The 21,629-nt window shown below is 45.1% G+C and overlaps 1 protein-coding gene across 1 annotated transcript in view; it reads left to right on the top strand.

Moving 5' to 3' along the window:
* Positions 1–21,299, top strand: part of LOC109905225 (phospholipid-transporting ATPase ABCA1) — a 41,985-nt gene extending 20,686 nt beyond the window's left edge. The window contains exons 8-36 of the mRNA XM_020502492.2: positions 1,464–1,707; positions 1,824–1,963; positions 2,106–2,222; positions 6,948–7,142; positions 7,607–7,812; positions 7,994–8,170; positions 8,290–8,512; positions 8,747–8,968; positions 9,579–9,783; positions 9,943–10,056; positions 10,242–10,416; positions 10,544–10,675; positions 10,813–11,090; positions 12,160–12,456; positions 12,583–12,833; positions 13,087–13,652; positions 13,813–14,097; positions 14,254–14,392; positions 14,515–14,759; positions 14,911–15,088; positions 15,636–15,896; positions 16,036–16,159; positions 16,255–16,568; positions 16,686–16,792; positions 16,898–17,174; positions 17,730–17,833; positions 18,582–18,674; positions 19,221–19,464; positions 19,651–21,299. Of these exons, the coding sequence (XP_020358081.1) occupies positions 1,464–1,707; positions 1,824–1,963; positions 2,106–2,222; positions 6,948–7,142; positions 7,607–7,812; positions 7,994–8,170; positions 8,290–8,512; positions 8,747–8,968; positions 9,579–9,783; positions 9,943–10,056; positions 10,242–10,416; positions 10,544–10,675; positions 10,813–11,090; positions 12,160–12,456; positions 12,583–12,833; positions 13,087–13,652; positions 13,813–14,097; positions 14,254–14,392; positions 14,515–14,759; positions 14,911–15,088; positions 15,636–15,896; positions 16,036–16,159; positions 16,255–16,568; positions 16,686–16,792; positions 16,898–17,174; positions 17,730–17,833; positions 18,582–18,674; positions 19,221–19,464; positions 19,651–19,806 (6,069 nt within the window). The 3' untranslated portion in view covers positions 19,807–21,299. The remainder of the gene's footprint in view (positions 1–1,463; positions 1,708–1,823; positions 1,964–2,105; positions 2,223–6,947; positions 7,143–7,606; positions 7,813–7,993; positions 8,171–8,289; positions 8,513–8,746; positions 8,969–9,578; positions 9,784–9,942; positions 10,057–10,241; positions 10,417–10,543; positions 10,676–10,812; positions 11,091–12,159; positions 12,457–12,582; positions 12,834–13,086; positions 13,653–13,812; positions 14,098–14,253; positions 14,393–14,514; positions 14,760–14,910; positions 15,089–15,635; positions 15,897–16,035; positions 16,160–16,254; positions 16,569–16,685; positions 16,793–16,897; positions 17,175–17,729; positions 17,834–18,581; positions 18,675–19,220; positions 19,465–19,650) is intronic.
* The last annotated feature ends 330 nt before the right edge of the window (positions 21,300–21,629 follow it).

Genomic DNA, 21,629 nt, shown 5'->3' with positions numbered 1-21,629 from the left:
TATGTTGCAGCTGCATACACATGTCATAAGCTATGTATGAATATTTATGTAGTGTTTATGAAGGCTCTTAACTAAACTAAAGTATGGTGTACAGTCTTTAGGGCAATTACACTTAAGAGTTTCTAAAACAACCCCAGCACTCTGTAGACACACACTTTGTTGTTCTTTGTTCCCTGCTAAGCCCAACAATGTATCTGAAGATGTCAAGAAACTCTGAGCCACTAAATATGACTTGTCCTGGTTTGGCACATTACCCTGGGGTTATGTTGGGGTATGGCCCCTCCTACCTTAACCAACCCCCCACAGACACCTCTAGAGGGGTCCAGAGCTGCTGTCATTTGGTTATGACTGTTTGTGTGAGAGTTCAGTGTGTACAGCTGTTTCCCCCGCATCTCTCGCGTGTACACACACACACACACACACACACACACACACACACACACACACACACACACACACACACACACACACACACACACACACACACACACACACACACACACACACACACACACACACTTCCCGGTGTGTTGCCCGGGCTAAATTGGAAGCATGTGACTGCCTTCTTGCTGATGTGGCCGGGCCGAGTCAGAGGGGGGAAGGAGGGAAGGGGAGGAGACGGAAGGGCCTGACTGGCATGTATGTAACCACATTGTCAACTAGACTCTGGGAGAGTCACCAGTCGGTAACACCTCTCTCCTCCTCTGCCTCAGTGATGAATGACCGAGAGTCATCTTTCCCTCAAGCACCTACTGGGTTCTCTTAATCCTGACTTTCCTTGTTTCCTAATGCTGGGTGAGGATACCCGTGTTAGAGAGAGAGAAAAATAAGGATAGAAATAGAGAGTGAGAGAGAAGAGGGCAAACGTAGAATGGCAAATCTGCCACAAAAGATTCTAGTTTTTCTGTGCCGACATAAGAGTGTACATTTGTTAGTACTGTATTGTGTTAATGTTGTTACAAGGTGTTGAGCGTTACGGGGAATTAGGACAGTTAGCACACAAGCTTTTCAGGCTTCTTGTGAGATCTGTTGTTGTGTTTTCAATGCTCCTAGTCTGCTCAGAGTCTCTCCCTTTGTATAATCCGGTATCAAAATCAAATTGTGACCAGAAACACAAGTTGTTGTAAAATGCTCTGGTAAGCCGAACTAAGAACCAAGGTTGCCAATAGCATAATAGATCAATAAAGCATTAATAGACGAGGGGGTGTGATTTATGATGTTTTTTGCATGGCTGTGTTGAGGTCATAGGTAGAAGGCGAAGCCTAAAGTATCCATCTGTCCACATACAGGAAGTAATTCCATCACGTTGACAAGTTGCCTCATAACAATATGTATTCATGTCAACAAGCTGGTCTCGAATCACAATGAACTGCTCCAAATCCAGGCCACAGTCCCACCTGCACCCTACAAGATGACTCCCTGACCCCATTTGCTAACATCACAACCCCTTGTGTCCAAATTAGCTGGCCAGCATGAAGAGTTGGAGCGACCTGCGTAACGAGATCATCTTCCTCACGGAGAACGCCACGTCCTCCCCCAGCCACATGTACCAGGCCGTGTCGCGCATCGTCTGCGGCCACCCCGAGGGCGGCGGACTAAAGATCAAGTCCCTCAACTGGTACGAGGACAGCAACTACAAGGCCCTGTTCGGCAACCACAACACAACCGACGGGGAGGAACCTATCTCTGCCTACGACAACGCATCCAGTAAGCAACTTCTTCGTCGTGGTTATCTATTCCCTGATTGTCCAAAACTGTTTCGAGGATTGTTGTGACATCCTGGTCTAGACTGGACGTCATTGTTCCTTCTGTGACCCCTGCAGCTCCATACTGCAACGCAATGATGAGGAACATGGAGTCCAGCCCCGTATCCAGGATGATCTGGCAGGCCCTGAAGCCTCTGCTCATGGGCAAGATCCTGTACACCCCTGCCACTCCCGCCACACAGAAGATCATCCACGAGGTGGGTATCAGTACAATTATACAACTTAGCTACAGCATATTGCTGCACTTCATCCAGAGTTAATTCCGGCGTTAAGTGGTAGTTTTGCTTTAGCTTGTCTTAAGCGGAACACTAACTGCCCCACTCCCGCCCTCTTCCGCAGGTGAACAGAACGTTCCAGGAGCTGGGGGTCCTCAGAGAGCTGGGGGGCATGTGGGAGGAGGTGAGGCCCAAGGTCTGGAGCTTCATGGAGAGTAGCGAACAGATGGACCTAGTAAGGGTATGTCTTGACTTATCTGTTGTCTCTACTACAGCCAACATCACACTTACACTGAGTGTACTAAACATTAGGGACACCTGCTCTTTCCATGACATAGACTGACCAGGTGAATCCAGGTGAAAGCTATGATCCCTTACTGATATCACTTGTTAAATCCACTTCAATCAGTGTAGATGAAGGGGAGGAGACAGGGGTCAAAGAAGGATTTTTAAGCCTTGAGACAATTGAAACATGGATTGTGTGTGTGTGCCATTCAGAGGGTGAATAGGCAAGACCAGGGGTGTCAAACTCATTCCATGGAGGGCCTAGTGTTAACTTCTTGCGTCGAGCCATCCCGTATCCGGGATCGTGAATACAGCCTCAAGCTCATTACCATAACGCAACGTTAACTATTCATGAAAATCGCAAATGAAATGAAATTAATATGCTAGCTCTCAAGCTTAGCCTTTTGTTAACAACACTGTCATCTTAGATTTTCAAAATATGCTTCTCAACCATAGCAAAACAAGCATTTGTGTAACAGCTAGCGCACCTAGCGTAGCATTTAGCGTTAGCATTAGCAGGCAACATTTTCACAAAAACCAGAAAATCATTCAAATAAAATCATTACCTTTCAAGAACTTCAGATGTTTTCAATGAGGAGACCCTCAGATAGCAAATGCTCAGTTTTTCCTGAAAGATTATTTGTTTAGGAGAAATCGCTCCGTTTGGTACGTCACGTTTAGCTACGAAAAAAACCTGTATCCAGGATAGTAATTATCCCCGCAGCTCATTAGCATAACACAACGTTAACTATTCATGAAAATCGCAAATGAAATGAAATTAATATGCTAGCTCTCAAGCTTAGCCTTTTGTTAACAACACTGTCATCTCAGATTTCAAAATATGCTTCTCAACCATTGCAAAATAAGCATTTGTGTAACAGCTAGCGCGGCTAGCGTAGCATTTAGCGTTAGCATCAGCAGACAACATTTTCACAAACCAGAAAATCATTCAAATGAAATCATTACCTTTGAAGAACTTCAGATGTTTTCAATGAGGAGACTCTCAGATAGCAAATGCTCAATTTTTCCGGAAAGATGATTTGTTTAGGAGAAATTGCTCCGTTTGGTGCGTCACGTTTGGCTACCAAAAAAACACGATAATTCAGTCTTCAAAAAGCCAAACTTTTTTCCAAATTAACTCCATAATATCGACTGAAACATGGTAAACGTTGTTTAGAATCAATCCTCAAGGTGTTTTTCACATATCTCTTCATGATATATCATTCGTTGAAAGCCTTCTCTCTCCTCTCAATCACTGGATGACTGCGTGCAGCTTGTAGATTACGCACCAATTTAGACAAAGGACACCGGGCGGGCCCCTGGAAAATGTAGTCTCTTATGGCAAATTTTCCAATGATATGCCTACAAATACGTCACAATGCTGCAGACACCTTGGAGAAACGATAGGAAGGGCAGGCTCATTCCCGGCGCATTCACAGCCATATAAGGAGACAATAGAAAACAGAGCTTCGAAAATTCTGCCCATTTCCTGGTTGAAGTATCATCTTGGTTTTGCCTGTAGCATGAGTTCTGTGGCACTCACAGATAATATCTTTGCCGTTTTGGAAACCTTAGAGTGTTTTCTTTCCAAAGCTGCCAATTATATGCATAGTCGAGCATCTTTTCGTGAAAAAATATTGCGCTTAAAACGGGCACGTTTTTTTATCCATAAATTAAAAGAGCGCCCCCTATATCCAAGAAGTTAATAAGACCTAGACAACCAGGTGAGGGGAGTTTTTGTTACTAATTAATGACCTTAATTCATCAATCAAGTACAAAGGAGGAGCAAAAACCCCCAGACAAATTGAGGCTGTTCTGAGGGCAATGGGGGGGGGGGGTTCCTAATGTTTGGTATACTCAAGGATCGAGCACACCCCCATTCTCATCGACGGGGCTGTAGTGGAGCAGGTTGAGAGCTTCAAGATTCTTGGCGTCCACATCACCAACAAACTAACATGGTCCAAGCACAACAAGACAGTCGTCAAGAGGGCACGACAAAACCTATTCCCCCTCATGAGACTGAAAAGATTTGGCATAGGGCCAAGCTTCCTGCCATACAGGACCTCTATACCAGGCGGTGTCTGAGGAATGTCCTAAAAATTGTCAAAGACTCCAGCCACCCTAGTCATAGACTGTTCGCTCTGCTACCGCACAGCAAGCAGTACCGGAGCGCCAAGTCTAGGTCCAAGAGACTTCTAAACAGCTTCTACCCCCAAGCCATAAGACTCCTGAACATCTAATCAAATGGCTACCGAGACTAATCGCATTACCCCTACCCCTTTTACACTGCTGCTACTTTCTGTTATTATCTATGCATAGTCACTTTAATAACTCTACCTACATGTACATATTACCTCAATTACCTTAACTAACCGGTGCCCCCGCACATTGTACCGGTTCACCATGCTCAAAGGGATATTCAATGTCTGCTTTTTAAAAATGTATTACCCAGTTACCAATAGGCGTCCTTTGCAAGGCATTGATAAACCTCCCTGGTCTTTGTGGTTGAATCTGTGTTTGAAATTCACTGCTCGACTGAGGAACCTTACAGATAATTGTACAGTGCCTTGCGAAAGTATTTGGCCCCCTTGAACTTTGCGACCTTTTGCCACATTTCAGGCTTCAAACAAAGATATAAAACTGTATTTTTTTGTGAAGAATCAACAAGTGGGACACAATCATGAAGTGGAACGACATTTATTGGATATTTCAAACTTTTTTAACAAATCTAAAACTGAAAAATTGGGCGTGCAAAATTATTCAGCCCCCTTAAGTTAATACTTTGTAGCGCCACCTTTTGCTGCGATTACAGCTGTAAGTCGCTTGGGGTATGTCTCTATCAGTTTTGCACATCGAGAGACTGAAATTTTTTCCCATTCCTCCTTGCAAAACAGCTCGAGCTCAGTGAGGTTGGATGGAGAGCATTTGCGAACAGCAGTTTTCAGTTCTTTCCACAGATTCTCGATTGGATTCAGGTCTGGACTTTGACTTGGCCATTCTAACACCTGGATATGTTTATTTTTTAACCATTCCATTGTAGATTTTGCTTTATGTTTTGGATCATTGTCTTGTTGGAAGACAAATCTCCATCCCAGTCTCAGGTCTTTTGCAGACTCCATCAGGTTTTCTTCCAGAATGGTCCTGTATTTGGCTCCATCCATCTTCCCATCAATTTTAACCATCTTCCCTGTCCCTGCTGAAGAAAAGCAGGCCCAAACCATGATGCTGCCACCACCATGTTTGACAGTGGGGATGGTGTAATGAGCTGTGTTGCTTTTACGCCAAACATAACGTTTTGCATTGTTGCCAAAAAGATCAATTTTGGTTTCATCTGACCAGAGCACCTTCTTCCACATGTTTGGTGTGTCTCCCAGGTGGCTTGTGGCAAACTTTAAACTACACTTTTTATGGATATCTTTAAGAAATGGCTTTCTTCTTGCCACTCTTCCATAAAGGCCAGATTTGTGCAATATATGACTGATTGTTGTCCTATGGACAGAGTCTCTCACCTCAGCTGTAGATCTCTGCAGTTCATCCAGAGTGATCATGGGCCTCTTGGCTGCATCTCTGATCAGTCTTCTCCTTGTATGAGCTGAAAGTTTAGAGGGACGGCCAGGTCTTGGTAGATTTGCAGTGGTCTGATACTCCTTCCATTTCAATATTATCGCTTGCACAGTGCTCCTTGGGATGTTTAAAGCTTGGGAAATCTTTTTGTATCCAAATCACAACAGTATCTCGGACCTGCCTGGTGTGTTCCTTGTTCTTCATGATGCTCTCTGCGCTTTTAACGGACCTCCTGCACAATCACAGTGCAGGTGCATTTATACGGAGACTTGATTACACACAGGTGGATTGTATTTATCATCATTAGTCATTTAGGTCAACATTGGATCATTCAGAGATCCTCACTGAACTTCTGGAGAGAGTTTGCTGCACTGAAAGTAAAGGGGCTGAATAATTTTGCACGCCCAATTTTTCAGTTTTTGATTTGTTAAAAAAGTTTGAAATATCCAATAAATGTCGTTCCACTTCATGATTGTGTCCCACTTGTTGTTGATTCTTCACAAAAAAATACAGTTTTATATCTTTATGTTTGAAGCCTGAAATGTGGCAAAAGGTCGCAAAGTTCAAGGGGGCCGAAAACTTTCGCAAGGCACTGTATGTGTGGGGTACAGAGATGAGGCAGTCATTTAAAAATCATGTTAAACATAATAATTGCACACAAAGTGAGACCATGCAATTTATTATGGTATTTGTTTGGTACATTTTTACTCCTGAACTTATTTAGGTTTGCCATAACAATGGGGTTGAATACTTATTGACTCAAGAAAGTACAGATTTTCACATTTGCCAGTGACACAACATCTCAATGTAATATATTTTAAATTCAGGTGTAACATGTGAAAAAAGTCAAGGGGTGTGAATACTTTTTGAAGGCACTCTGTTACCCTTGTAGGGCACCTTTGAAATGATTTTGGAATGGCATCAGTACATAGCAACTCAGAGACACACCCAGGACATGACACAGTAACATAGCAAAACAAGAAAATACATGATTGTAAAGTAACGTGGTGGTAAGCAGCCCTTTCAGATGGTCAACACTGGCATCTTGTGGAGGGATGCGGGACAGTGCCACAGCTACTCACGGCTACTTTCCTGCTCTTCCTCCCTCTTCTCCCAGACCCTACTGAAGAACAATGGCACCGCCAGGTTCTTCACCTCCCAACTGGCGGGCACAGAGTGGACCGTGGAGGATGTCTCCAACTTCCTGACCAAACATTCAGAGGACACACGTCCCCACGGCACTGCCTTCACCTGGAGGGAAGTCTTCAACGAGACGGACCAGGCCATCATGAGCATTTCCCGCTTCATGGAGGTCAGTGTCTCACTTTCTTCGCCTGTATGTCTGTCCGTTTGTCTCCGTCTTTGTCTGTATCTTCTTCGTCTGTCTGTATCTCTTAGTCACTTTCTCAGTCCCCTTTCTAGTGATATCACTATTCCGCACGTTCTGCAATACATACTTTTGCATCAAGTGAAACTGGACCAGAGCTTTGGTTCTGAAGGTTTTCATTCCAGTCATAGCCCTCTCTGAGGAAACAGTAGTCAGTGGCAGCCATTTTACTTTGTCCCAACCTCTTCCCCTGTATAAAGGGAAATTACAAATAAAAACACAGTTGGACCAGTTAGCTATGAACTTGACGAACTCTCCATTTAAAGCCTCCACATCCCTCCTTTCAGCATGTGAATGGATCTGCTTCAATGGAAAACATCACACTCAGTAGTCCTGGCCAACACCAGATGAGGATAGGTCCTTTAATGGATGTGTTTGTTTGTTTACAGTGTGTAAACCTGGATAAGATGGAGCCTGTGGCCAATGAGGAAAGGATGGTCAACAAATCCATGGCACTGCTGGACGATAGGAAGTTCTGGGCGGGGATCGTGTTTCCCGACATTGAGGCCAACAGCTCTGAACTGCCGGCCATTGTCAACTACAAGATTCGCATGGACATTGATAATGTGGAGCGCACCAACAAGATCAAAGACGGGTAACGTTGATTCAAAGCTTCCCAATCTACCTACTAGATGAATTGCACAGTGTTTTATGTCTGTGCCATTGGGTCCATTTTGAACATTCACTTTGTTTGTTGTGGACTTTCAACGTTTTTTGTTGTTTTGTTGGTAAAATAAAAATTTGATGTGAATATTGCTTTTGCACTCTTTTTACAGATATTGGGACCCCGGTCCTCGTGCCGACCCCTTTGAGGACCTGCGCTACATCTGGGGCGGCTTCTCTTACCTCCAGGACATCATCGAACACAGCATCATCACGGTAGTGACTGGCGCCAAGGAGAAGACGGGAGTCTACATCCAACAGATGCCCTACCCCTGCTACGTGGACGACATGTGAGTCACACCGAGCAGGATTTGACCTTATTCACTGCCTTAAGAACTGGAATCGGTCTTGAGCGGCAGCATACCACAAGCTTAACTTCAAAATGGCTTCCATTTCCTTCTTTGACCAGCTTCCTGCGGGTGATGAGTCGCTCCATGCCCCTCTTCATGACCCTGGCCTGGATGTACTCTGTGGCCATCATCATCAAGAGCGTGGTTTACGAGAAGGAGGCGAGGCTCAAGGAGACCATGAGGATCATGGGATTGGACAACGGCATCCTGTGGTTCAGCTGGTTCATCAGCAGCCTCATCCCCCTGCTCATCTCCGCCAGTCTGCTGGTGGTGCTGCTCAAGGTGCTGCGTACCAGGGTTCAGCATGAAGACAATGTTTTGTATTGTTTTGTATTGCGCTATTACACTGATGTCCATACCGCAATGTTTCAGTGATAATGGCTTTCATCGATATTTCATGTTGACGTGAACCTTGACTCGATCAGACAGCAAATTTTCTCTCGCGATAATTGTACCACGCTCGTCCCAACTATGAACTAACCATTGAGCATCCTCTTCTGGCTCTCCTACTATCAGATGGGGAACCTGCTGCCCTACAGTGACCCCAGTGTCATCTTCCTGTTCCTGGGTTCCTTCGCCGTGGTAACCATCATGCAGTGCTTCCTCATCAGCACCATGTTTGCCCGTGCCAACCTGGCGGCGGCCTGCGGGGGTATCATCTATTTCACCCTCTACCTGCCCTACGTCCTCTGTGTGGCCTGGCAGGACTACGTGGGCTTTGGGGCAAAAATAGTCGCTGTGAGTCATGCTTGTATAGCTAGTCGAGATTTTGAGTTGGTGCTTGTCCACGTGACATTTTATGAGAGGAGCCGCTGTCATTAAGAAGTACAGTGTCACTACAAATAGGGAAGCTTTTTTTCTTCTTTTGACACATCACTGACTTCTTGGGCTTCAGGCTCAGCATCTTCAAATCAAATCAAATTTATTTATATAGCCCTTCGTACATCAGCTGATATCTCAAAGTGCTGTACAGAAACCCAGCCTAAAACCCCAAACAGCAAGCAATGCAGGTGTAGAAGCACGGTGGCTAGGAAAAACTCCCTAGAAAGGCCAAAACCTAGGAAGAAACCTAGAGAGGAACCAGGCTATGTGGGGTGGCCAGTCCTCTTCTGGCTGTGCCGGGTGGAGATTATAACAGAACATGGCCAAGATGTTCAAATGTTCATAAATGACCAGCATGGTCGAATAATAATAAGGCAGAACAGTTGAAACTGGAGCAGCAGCACAGTCAGGTGGAAGTTGAAACTGGAGCAGCAGCATGGCCAGGTAGACTGGGGACAGCAAGGAGTCATCTTATTGGCATTGGTGTTGCATGTGATGTTAAACCCCTCTCTCTCTCCCTCTACAGAGCCTGCTGTCCCCGGTGGCCTTTGGCTTTGGCTGTGAGTACTTTGCCCTGTTCGAAGAGCAGGGCATCGGCATCCAATGGAACAACCTGTTCAACAGCCCCATGGAGGAGGACGACTTCAGCCTGACCACCGCCATCATCATGATGTACTTTGACTCCTTCCTCTACATGGTGATGACCTGGTACATCGAGTCCGTCTTCCCCGGTAGGTGTCCGTGAACTGAACGGTTCCACTATAATGGATCCGTTTGGGTCCCATTTTGATGGGCTTTTGTTGAGGCCATTTCCATTTGTATTGTTTTGTGTTGCATTGTTTTGTTGTCAGCGTTGTCTAAATGTATGTGTTTATTGTGGTCTACTTCAGGTCAATATGGTATTCCCAGGCCCTGGTACTTCCTCTTCACCAAGTCCTACTGGTTTGGAGAAGGAGACAACAGGAAGACTGACTTCAGTCAGAACAAGAGAAGGAACTGTGAAGGTAAAACCCAGATTTAACGCTGATGCAGAGCAACTAAGTATCCACAAGGTGGCGATATAGATCCGGCAAAAAATGTGGTGCAGTTGTGAGAGCGAATTCATTTGAGTAGTTGTGTGTGTTTTCAAGGAAAGGAAAACGGGATGGTCAATGTACCCCATTCGATGGACATTGTGTTGTATCTCCAGCTGTCTGTATAGAAGAAGAGCCAGCCCACCTGAAACCTGGCGTCTTCATAGAGAACCTAGTCAAGGTGTACCCGCACGGGAAGAAGCTGGCTGTGGACGGGCTGACTCTGGGCTTCTACGAGGGACAGATCACCTCTTTCTTGGGCCACAACGGAGCAGGGAAAACCACCACCATGTAAGTGCAATAACGCACAAGTAGTTTCATCTGTGAATAAAAGCCCATACACGTATAATGGAGTTGAATGTTAAGTTGATACAATTGTAATGGAGTAATCTAATATTTGCACCTTTGTCTGATCCAGGTCGATTCTAACGGGACTGTTTCCCCCTACCTCTGGCACTGCTTACATCATGGGCAAAGACATCCGATCGGAGCTGAGCGCTATTCGACAGAGTCTGGGCGTTTGTCCACAGCATAACGTTCTCTTCAGCATGTAAGTGTTCCCAGTCCATCATATTAACCACCAGTTGTTACAGAAAGTTCATTCTAAATGACCAAAAGCATTGAAGTTAATAGTTGCATTGTTTTCTTATGAGTAGTTGTTGTGTGGTTGTTTTGGGCTTTGACCAGGCTGACCGTCGAGGAGCACATCTGGTTTTACGCTCGTCTTAAGGGTCTATCTGAGGAACAGGTGAAGTCTGAGATCGAACAGATCCTGATAGACACTGGCCTGCTGCACAAACGCACTTCCAAGACCAGCACACTGTCCGGAGGGATGCAGAGGAAGCTCTCTGTGGCTCTGGCCTTCGTCGGGGGGTCAAAGGTTGTGATTCTGGACGAGCCCACCGCTGGGGTCGACCCCTACGCCCGCCGGGGCATCTGGGACCTCCTGCTCCATTATCGTCAAGGTAACCACTAAATCCTTACCTATTTTTAGCATCTATGCTTAACTTCTTGACGCTACCCATCCCTTAAGCGGGATAATTGTCATAGCATAGCGCCACAGTCAAATAATATTACGAAAAAATATTCATATTCATGAAATCACAAGTGCAATATTGCAAAACACAGTTTAGCCTTTTGTTAATCCACCTGTCGTCTCAGATTTTGAAATTATGCTTTACAGCGAAAGCAATCCAAGCGTTTGTAAGTTTATCGATAGCATAACAAAACATTATGTACATTAAGTATTAAGTAGCTAGGTCACGAAAATCAGAAAAGCAATCAAATGAATCGTTTACCTTTGAGGTAAACGAGACTCCCAGTTACACAACAAATGTTCCTTTTGTTCCATAAAGATTATTTTTATATCCAAATACCTCCGTTTGTTTGTTTGTCGCGTTATGTTCAGAAATCCACAGGAAAGAGAGGTCACGACAAGGCAGACGAAAATTCCAAATAATATCCATAATGTCCACAGAAACATGTCAAACGTTTTTTATAATCAATCCTCAGGTTGTTTTTAAAATATATATTCGATAATATATCAACCGTGAGTGTAGGTTTTTCAGTAGGACCGGGAGAAACAATAGCCACTTTACTCTGTTGCGCAAAACTCACTCTGAGAGCCCCCACCTATCCACTTACGCAATGTGATCTTTCTCGCTCATTTTTTCAAAATAAAAGCCTGAAACTATGTCTAAAGACTATTGACACCGTAGGGAAGCCATAGAAAAAAAAGGAAGGATTGGATTTTCCTCAGGTTTTCGCCAGCAATATCAGTTATGTTATACTCACAGACAATATTTTGACAGGTTTGGAAACTTTAGAGTGTTTTCTATCCTAATCTGACAATTATATGCATATTCTAGTTTCTGGGGCTGAGAAACAGGCAGTTTCAAATGGGTACGTTTTTTTTGCCAAAAACAAAAATACTGCCCCCTACACGCAAAAGGTTAAGAAATGTCTAAAGAAATGAAACCATTTAGCTGTTAGGGGAGTTGTGTGGTAACTGACTGTTTCCCTCCTCCTCTCTAGGTCGTACCATCATCCTCTCCACCCACCACATGGATGAGGCCGACATATTGGGCGACCGCATCGCCATAATCTCCCATGGCAAGCTTTGCTGCGTGGGCTCCTCCCTCTTCCTGAAGAACCAGCTAGGTACAGGCTACTATCTGACCCTGGTCAAGAAGGGCCCAGAACCTTCCCTCAGCTCCTTCCACAACTCCTCCAGCACAGTCTCCTTCACTAAGAAGGAGGAAGATTGTCCCTCTGAGAGCAGCTCTGATGCAGGCCTTGGCAGCGAACACGAGAGCGAAGCGGCCACCATCGGTAAGCATTTGACACATCGTCGCCATAATCCTATGGCAAAGAAAATAAGCCATTGCAATACAGCACGGTATGTTGTCATATGAATGACCTTTTGTTTATGACACTCAACCTTTGTGCAACCCATAGAAACTGCCCCGGCTGCATCCATCTGTGAAAGTGCCTTCGTGGCCCCCGACGTCTCCCTGATCTCCAGCCTGATCTTCAAGCATGTCCCAGCCGCCCGCATGGTGGAAGACCTGGGCCACGAGCTCACTTACATACTGCCCTATGGCGCAGCCAAGGACGGAGCCTTCGTGGAGCTCTTCAAGGACATGGACGACCGTCTCCCCGACCTAGGCATCTCCAGCTACGGCGTCTCCGACACCACCCTGGAAGAGGTACTGGAATTGATTGTTGAATAGATCGTGTGTTGGATTTACATACTGTGCTTTTCCTGAAAGGGCGTAACATTTTAGAAGTAGCCAAAAAAAACGCCGCCCACAACCAATACATGTTTTACCCACAACATAGTTTTCAAAGTAGCCCAATATGTCAGGAAAATCGAGAACATGGCAACCCTGGCTGTGAGCCTATGGGGTATAGTGTGTTTGATTCTTTTTTTTAATATATATATATATCTTGTCCTTGTAGATTTTCCTGAAAGTGGCAGAGGACAATGGAGTTGACACTGAACTCCCCTCTGACGGTACCATCCCCATGCCCAGACGTCGCATACATCATGCTTTTGGTGGAGGAAATGCCTTTGGTGGAGACCACCAGAGCTGCCTTAGACCCCAGATAGATGACGACAACAATGAACATAACGACTCGGACGCATACCCAGAATCCAGAGAGACAGACTTCCTGAACGGCTCGGACGGTAAAGGCTCCTACCAGGTGAAAGGCTGGAGTCTGACGAGGCAGCAGTTTGTCGCCTTGATATGGAAGAGGTTCCTGTATGCTCAACGCTCCAGAAAAGGTTTCTTTGCTCAGATTGTGCTCCCTGCAGTGTTTGTTTGCATCGCCCTGGTCTTCAGTCTAATCGTCCCGCCCTTTGGAAAATACCCCAGTCTGGAGCTGCAGCCGTGGATGTACGAAGAACAGTCCCTCTTCATCAGTGATGACGCCCCTGAAGATGCCAACACACAGCGGTTATTAAGTGCCCTCACTGAAGGCCCTGGGTTTGGAACGCGTTGCATGGAAGGACAGCCTATAACGTGAGTCTCAATATGTCAGGGTTTCATAAAAGAGCTATTTGTTAGTTTCCATTCGCACCATTTCTCCTGTCTTTAAGGAAATAAATATGACGAATAGGGACATATTTCCAATGTTCTTTTGGAGATAAGGACTCTCAATCTCTCTCTCCCTCTCTCTCAGTGACACTCACTGTACGATGGGCGACGAGGACTGGACCATACCAGAGGTTCCGGAGAGCCTTCTGGAACTGTTCCGCACGGGCAACTGGACCATGGAGGAGCCGTCCCCCACATGCGCCTGCAGCTGTGACGGCCGCAAAAAAATGCTCCCTGAGTGTCCTACTGGAGCCGGAGGACTGCCACCACCCCAGATGAAGATCAGCGAGACAGACACCCTGCAAAACCTGACTGGCAGAAACATCTCTGACTACCTAGTAAAGACCTATGCAGAGATCATCGGGAAAAGGTAGAACTTTCCTGTATTTCATGTCTTTTATCTCTCTTATAACAGTGTTATGACATAGCACGCACAATAGCAATATGAGTTGTACGAGTCTTTTTGTATACCTGTCCAGCCTAAATTTGACGTTCACTAATAATGCTTCATTTGATTTTTCCGCAGTTTGAACAACAAGATCTTTGTGAATGAATTTAGGTACGGCGGCTTCTCATTGGGCGCCAGGAGCACTCAGGTCCTCCCCCCAGCTGGCGAGGTTGATGACGCTATCGCTCGAGTGAGAAAGATTTTTGAGTTGGAGAAGGTGAGACATCCATTCATTCATTCATTCATTCATTCCCACATTCATAGAACCTCGGTTTCTGCCACTGAACACAACATCACTGCCACCAATTTAAACCAATCTAAACCATTCTTTATCTTCAGGGTGCTGCCGCAGACCGATTCCTGGAGAGCTTGTCTAGCTTCATCAATGGTCTGGACACCAAGAACAATGTCAAGATTTGGTTCAACAACAAGGGGTGGCACAGCATGGGAGCCTTTCTCAACGTGATGAACAACGGCATCTTGCGCGCCAACCTGCCCCCTGGCCAGGACCCCAGCAAGTTTGGCATTCGCACCTTCAACCACCCGCTCAACCTCACCAAGGAGCAGCTGTCCCAGGTGGCACTGTAAGTACCCACGCCATGGGCATCTTGGAACAATGACATCACTGAAGTCATTAACCTAGTTAATGTAAATGACCTAGTAGAATGTGGAGTATGAAAAAGTGTGCCTAACGCAATATACTCTATACACAATATACCCCCCCCCCCCCCGTAGGATGACCACCTCAGTGGACGTGCTGGTGTCCATCTGCGTGATCTTCGCCATGTCCTTCGTCCCAGCCAGCTTCGTAGTCTTCCTCATCCAGGAGAGAGTGAACAAGGCCAAGCACATGCAGTTCATCAGCGGCGTGCAGCCCCTGCTCTACTGGACGGCCAACTTCATCTGGGATATGGTGAGAAAGCAGTGTTAACCTTTCTATGAGCTTACAATATAAATGCCAATGCTAAAGGTACTGTTTACTTGAATTCTAGTCATGTCAGCACGGTGTAATAGCAGTTGACATACTTTGTGTTTTTCTTCCTCTCTCTCAGTCCACTCAAACGTTTCTTCTTTATTTGAGGCGGCAGGTAGCCTAGTGGTTAGAGCGTTGGGCCAGTAACCTAAAAGTTGCTAGAACGAATCCCCGAGCTGACAAGGAAGAAATCTGTCATTCTGCCCCTGAACAAGGCAGTTAACCCACTGTTCCTAGGCCGTCATTGTAAATAAGAATTTGTTCTTTACTGACTTTCCTAGTTAAATCGAAGGTAAAATAAAAAAAATATTTCCCATGGGCTTCTCCCGAGTGCCTGGAATACAACTTAAGCCCCTTACAATAGCGGCCATTTTGAGTGTTTCTTTTGAGCATTTAGCAGCTGTTTTCTACTATTGTTAAAGCGCTACATGAACATCATTCGTTTTATTGATTGACTGCTAACCTTATCATCTCGTTTGTGTTGCAGTGTAACTACATCGTCCCGGCGACACTCGTCATCATCATCTTTGTCTGCTTCCAACAAAAAGCCTACGTGTCGTCCACCAACCTGCCAGTGCTGGCCCTGTTGCTGCTCCTCTATGGCTGGTCTATCACTCCTCTGATGTACCCGGCATCCTTCTTCTTTAAGATCCCCAGCACGGCCTACGTGGTGCTCACCTCCGTCAACATCCTCATCGGCATAAACGGCAGCATCTCCACCTTTGTCATGGAGCTCTTTGGAAACAACGTAAGTGACACCACACATTTGCTGCAGAACATGGTATGCTCATCCTAACCATATTGTAAAAAAATATATATATAATTTGTTAATAATCCATTTACCTGGTGACAGAAAGGGTTAAATATTCCTCCTCTTCCCTCTTCAGGAGGTTGGAGGTATCAATGACATCCTGAAGAACGTTTTGCTGATATTTCCTCACTTCTGTTTGGGTCGAGGCCTCATCGACATGGTGAAGAACCAGGCCATGGCCGACGCTCTGGAAAGATTCGGTAAGAACTGCATTTCCCATAACCCATTTCTCTATCCAATTCAACGTAGAGGTGTCTTTTGAACATTTCTCTAAACACACTCCTTCTGGACACAGGTGAGAACCGCTTCCGATCCCCTCTGGAATGGGACATGGTGGGCAAGAACCTGTTTGCCATGGCCGTGGAAGGAGTGGTCTTCTTCATCATCACCGTCCTCATCCAGTACCGCTTCTGCATCAAGCCCATTAACCTGCACACCAAGCTCCCTCCGGTAGGCGAGGAGGACGAGGACGTGGCCAGAGAGAGGCAGAGGATCGTCAACGGACTGGGACACGGAGACATCCTGGAGCTCCGACAGCTCACCAAGGTCTACAAGAGGAAGCAGAAGCCGGCGGTGGACCGCCTGTGTGTGGGCATCCCTCCTGGAGAGGTAAGATTACATCATTTCATCTAGTAAGTAGTAAGTACACAATGTAATGACATGCCATCTCTTTCAAGCTGATTCTGTATATTTGTACACTGATATTAACTCTGTCTTCTCGCTCAGTGCTTTGGGCTCTTGGGTGTGAACGGAGCTGGAAAGACCACCACTTTCAAAATGCTGACAGGAGACTCCATAGTCACCAGTGGAGAGGCTTTCCTGGCCGGAAAAAGGTGAAGCTGCCATTTTGTGCCAGAGAGCTCACCCTAGGTATTACAGTAGAGAGGTTCAGCAATGAGTCTAAACGTGCGACTAACTGACTTATTTTGATTTGGCAGTATACTGCGGGAGATAGATGAGGTGCACCAGAACATGGGCTACTGCCCTCAGTTTGACGCCATCAATGACCTGCTGACAGGAAGAGAGCACCTGGAGTTCTACGCCGTCCTGCGCGGCGTGCCCGAGAAGGAAGTGTGCGAAGTTGCCGAATGGGGCATCCGTAAGCTGGGCCTAGTAAAGTATGTGGATAAGGCAGCGGGAAGCTACAGCGGAGGAAACATGAGGAAACTCTCCACCGCCATGGCCCTGATAGGAGGACCACCCGTCGTGTTCCTGGTACGCACTATGTCCCAGCACACACACACACACAAACTGTAAACATCAACACATGGTGTTACTAACACAAAGTGATCAGACCCGTTGCATCAGCTTGGCAGTGACCTCAATGTGAAATATCAAGGGGCCTCTAAATCGGATGACTGGTGTTTAATTGTTCTCCCTGTGGGGATTGCAGCTGCAAGGGTTGTGTAACGAGGGTTAGATTACAATTCTCCCGCCTGCACGCCACAGTCCTCTCAAAGGGTTCCTGGAAAATTGCATGTTTTAGTTTTGCTCCTATTGGGCTGCAGAGAGATCAGCTGTTGATTTTGTTTCAAACTGAGAGAAGGATAAATGGAGGGGCAGAGACAGAACCAGAGCAATAGACATCGAGAGAAAGGAAAGGGCGACAGAAACAAACCAAGAGAGAAAGCAAGAGCTTAGCATTTATCATCTCATAATTCAGCACTAGCAGGGCCAAGATGCCTTGCTTCCCCCTGCTGCTGGTCTTCCCTGTGTGTTTCCTGCTCAACCTGTGGGCCAACCTCAACCTGGCTGTGCTCTTTGTGACAGGACGAGCCCACCACTGGGATGGACCCCAAAGCACGCAGGGCCTTATGGAACTGCATCCACAGCGTCATCAAGGAGGGACGCTCCGTGGTGCTCACCTCGCACAGGTAACCAGAAACACCTTAAAACCTCAGCCATGCTAGGCTAAAAGCTAGCTGCTATACTTTGAAATGCATGGTTGTTGTTGCTGTTGATTGGTTGGCAACATAGCTTATGTATGAGTATAGGCTGCGGTTAGTCAAACCTCATTTAGCACCATGTAGCCCAGGAATGGGCAACTTTGATGGGGTGGGGACCACAGCAATATCTGAACTCATCAGGAGGGGCCGTTGTTGCTTGCGTGTCTGCATACCCACACACCCCTCCCCCTGCCCACACTGTGAGCAAAACATTTAAGTGGCCCCCTCTCTTGACAGCAGAGAGAAATGTATTCAAGTTTAGTTAGCTGGCCGTTAAACTAATTTAGCAATCTAAAAAATGTAAGCTGACAAGGGCTAAGTGACTATCAGTAACTGACATAACAAGAGAGAAACTGCTGATGCACAACCACATTTCTAAATTGCACCTTGTGTATCCTACTATTCTAACTCTCAACAGTAAGTTGAGACCCCGACTGAGTTGCAAAATTGATCCGAGAGCCATGCAGGCCCCCAATTGCCAATCCCTGATGTATCCTATTGGCTTGTACTACATAGCTTACATGGCTTATTCATTTACTGTGCATGCTTTTGACATGAATAGCTTTCTGAGTGTTCTGCTACTGACATAGTTCAACATTTGCAGGGATGTGGTTCATAGTTCAGCAGTTCCTTTACACGGTATCTAATGTCGGTGTCTGCCATTTTGTGTCTTCAGTATGGAGGAATGTGAGGCCCTGTGCACCAGAATGGCCATTATGGTCAATGGCAGGTTCCGCTGCTTGGGGAGCGTTCAGCACTTAAAGAACAGGTAAGATGACAAATCCTTTCACTGGTACATATAAAGCAAGTCAATACCTACAAAGTTGTGGCTTTCAATAAATTGGCACAAATTATCCATTGATAATACAATGGGTGGGTCTAATCCTGAATGCTGATTGGTTAAAATCGAGTTCCAGCTGGTGTCTATTCCACAATTTACCACCAGCTAACTCTATGACGTTATGTAGTCTCTCTTGTCGCGATATGTATTTTGTCCTATATTTATTTATATTTATTTTTTTATCTCAGCCCCCGTTCCCACAGGAGGCCTTTTGGTAGGCCGTCATCGTAAATAAGAATTTATTCTTAACTGACTTGCCAAGTGAAATAAAGTTTATATAAAATGTAAATAGATGCCTATTTACTCTGTTCCAACTGACTGTGCATTCTACTGTCTTATCAGCCTAGCAATTTATAAACTTGATCTCCGCTATAAAAAGCATTTAGACATTATCGACTTTGTCTCTGGCCTAACAACACACAGACTTCTCGGACATTATCACTTAATTATCTTGTTTTGTTTTTACCTCACCAGGTTCGGAGACGGCTACACCATCATTCTGCGTGTGGCTGGGCCGGACCCTGACCTGCCGCCGGTGATGAAGTTCATTGAGAGTAAGCTGCCTGGCAGCACCCTGAAGGAGAAGCACAGGAACATGCTGCAGTACCAGCTGTCCTCCTCACTCACCTCCCTGGCACACATCTTCAGCATCCTGGCCAAGAACAAGGACCTTCTTCGGATAGAGGACTACTCCGTGTCGCAGACCACACTGGACCAGGTAAGACGCCATCCACCACTGACTAAAGGCTTTGTGGTCAAAACTTATTTTTGTTGAAGTTTGATTACTTGATTACTTGTGGATTACAGCACCATGCATTTGCATCTTTCTGTATGTTCTCCGATTAGTAGACCGGATTGGAATGTACAGTGATGACAGCTGACACTCTCGTCTCTTCTCTACCAGGTTTTTGTGAACTTTGCCAAGGACCAGAGTGACGATTACCACTCAAAAGACAATTCAGTAAAGCGCAAAGAGGCGGTGGTGGACACTACCCCGCTCAGCTCACGGCAGGCTGAAGAGAAGCTAGCCGAGGAGAGGCTAAAGGAGAGCTTGGTGTGAGCGGACGGACACCATCTTCCACCCACAACTGGAACTTAAACCCGCAAACAGTGTTGGACTGAATTTGCTTCTCTGTATTATTACAGTAGTGTTTTAATACTTGTTTGAATTCTTCAGCCAGAGGTGTTGCTCTCGTAAGGGCCTGGCTGGAAAGCTCAATGCAAGTCAATGCAAAGTTTCTCACTCGCGCTGAAGCGATTTGGGGCCCAAGAGGGCCCCTCACGATAGTCATTAAGGAGAAAGAAAGAGTATTAAACTTGAATAACTGCCATAATTGTATCATGTGCTTCAGCAGATGTTAGGCTGTGGCGGTGTATATTTTTGTGGAAACTGCGATGTTTTCTCATTTGTGTAATTCCAACTGGTTTCTTCCAATGAAAATTCAGGGTCTGTTTCTTTCTGTTTTGTGCTCCAAGACCAGAATTACATGATGAAGAAACCCAACCATTCCCATGGCCAATCTGAATTCCTTATGTTTAAATTTGTTTTTAAAGATGTACCTTTTTATTTATATATGTAAATTGATCATGAATATATAAACTATATATATATTTTTTAATTAGGTTTGGCTGAGTCCATTGTGGCATTACTGTAATCATGAATGTTTTTCCTTCTAGTTCAGTAGTTTACTATGTAGTGGACTTAGCCATTTTGAAACACACCAATCAGAGACTATGTACACTTTCCAATGTATACTATGCAAAGTACTGTACCAGTTTTTTTTTTTAAAGGAAACAATAGATTTTATAGCTTTTTTTAAAGAAAATGAAAAGATTTGTTTTGGTGTTGACTATCAGTTTGCAATGAATACCTCAACATACATACCACAGTGCCCTGACAGACGAATCAACTGTTTGAAGGACTATTTTCACCACCTAACCACTAGCAGAGAACAGAAACATCCCCCTCAATGGGTTGACAATAGTAAATTAAATAACATTATAATGCCTACTGTAAGGTGGCAGGAAGCCTAGCGGTTAAGAGCATAGGGGCCAGTAACCGAAAGGTTGCTGGTTTGAATCCCAGAGCCAACTAGGTGAAAAATCTGTCTGTGCCCTTAAGGAAGGCAAGAGCGTCTGCAAAATGTAAATTGATTTTTCAAAGCTGACAGTGCCGAGTCAATTTTGAATTTCTGTCATAAAGTGTAACATGTGAGCTTGTCCTGTGTCTGCAAAGACTGGTGCAGTCAAGTGCCATTTATTGTGAAATTAATAAGTGGTTCTTCGGGTAAAAAATCTCAGTATTTCGAAACACAAAGCTTGCCTGAAATGAGGCCAGTTTGACATTCCAAGCACTTTATTTGTAGTGTTAATTGGATAATTGTTTTGCACTGGAATTTCCACAGACTATGTATACAATCGTTTATTGTTCTACCAAGAATATTGTCTTTATTTAATAGCCGTTTACGTTTTTAATGTATTGAGAAAAGGCTGTGGGAATATGTTACTCGCTCTGTACAATACTTATTTACACAATAAAACTGAACAAATCTTTATCTTGTGTCAACATGGCTGTAAAGTTATTGTACTCCGAAGGTTAGCAATGCAAAAAAGTATATGTAAAATCCCATAGAGAATGATAACTAAATGCTAACGAGCGCGTTGCGAAAATTCTATACAGTCTCTGACCTAAAATATTTGCAGGACAGACATCCCAGCTTATAAAGTTATACAACTAACTCAAAAATGTTACTCACAACTTGCTGCATGCACCAAAAATTTGAGAGCAAGGATTTGATCCAGCAAGGTTCCAAGACAGGTGGATAAAAATCACCTTTACTCCACACACAGAGACGCATACAAAGCTATCCATCGCCCTCTATT

The sequence above is a fragment of the Oncorhynchus kisutch genome, linkage group LG15, assembly GCF_002021735.2.
Source record: "Oncorhynchus kisutch isolate 150728-3 linkage group LG15, Okis_V2, whole genome shotgun sequence".
NCBI lineage: Eukaryota > Metazoa > Chordata > Actinopteri > Salmoniformes > Salmonidae > Oncorhynchus > Oncorhynchus kisutch.
Note: the sequence above shows the minus strand (reverse complement) of the source record. Positions and strands in the feature narration are given on the sequence as shown.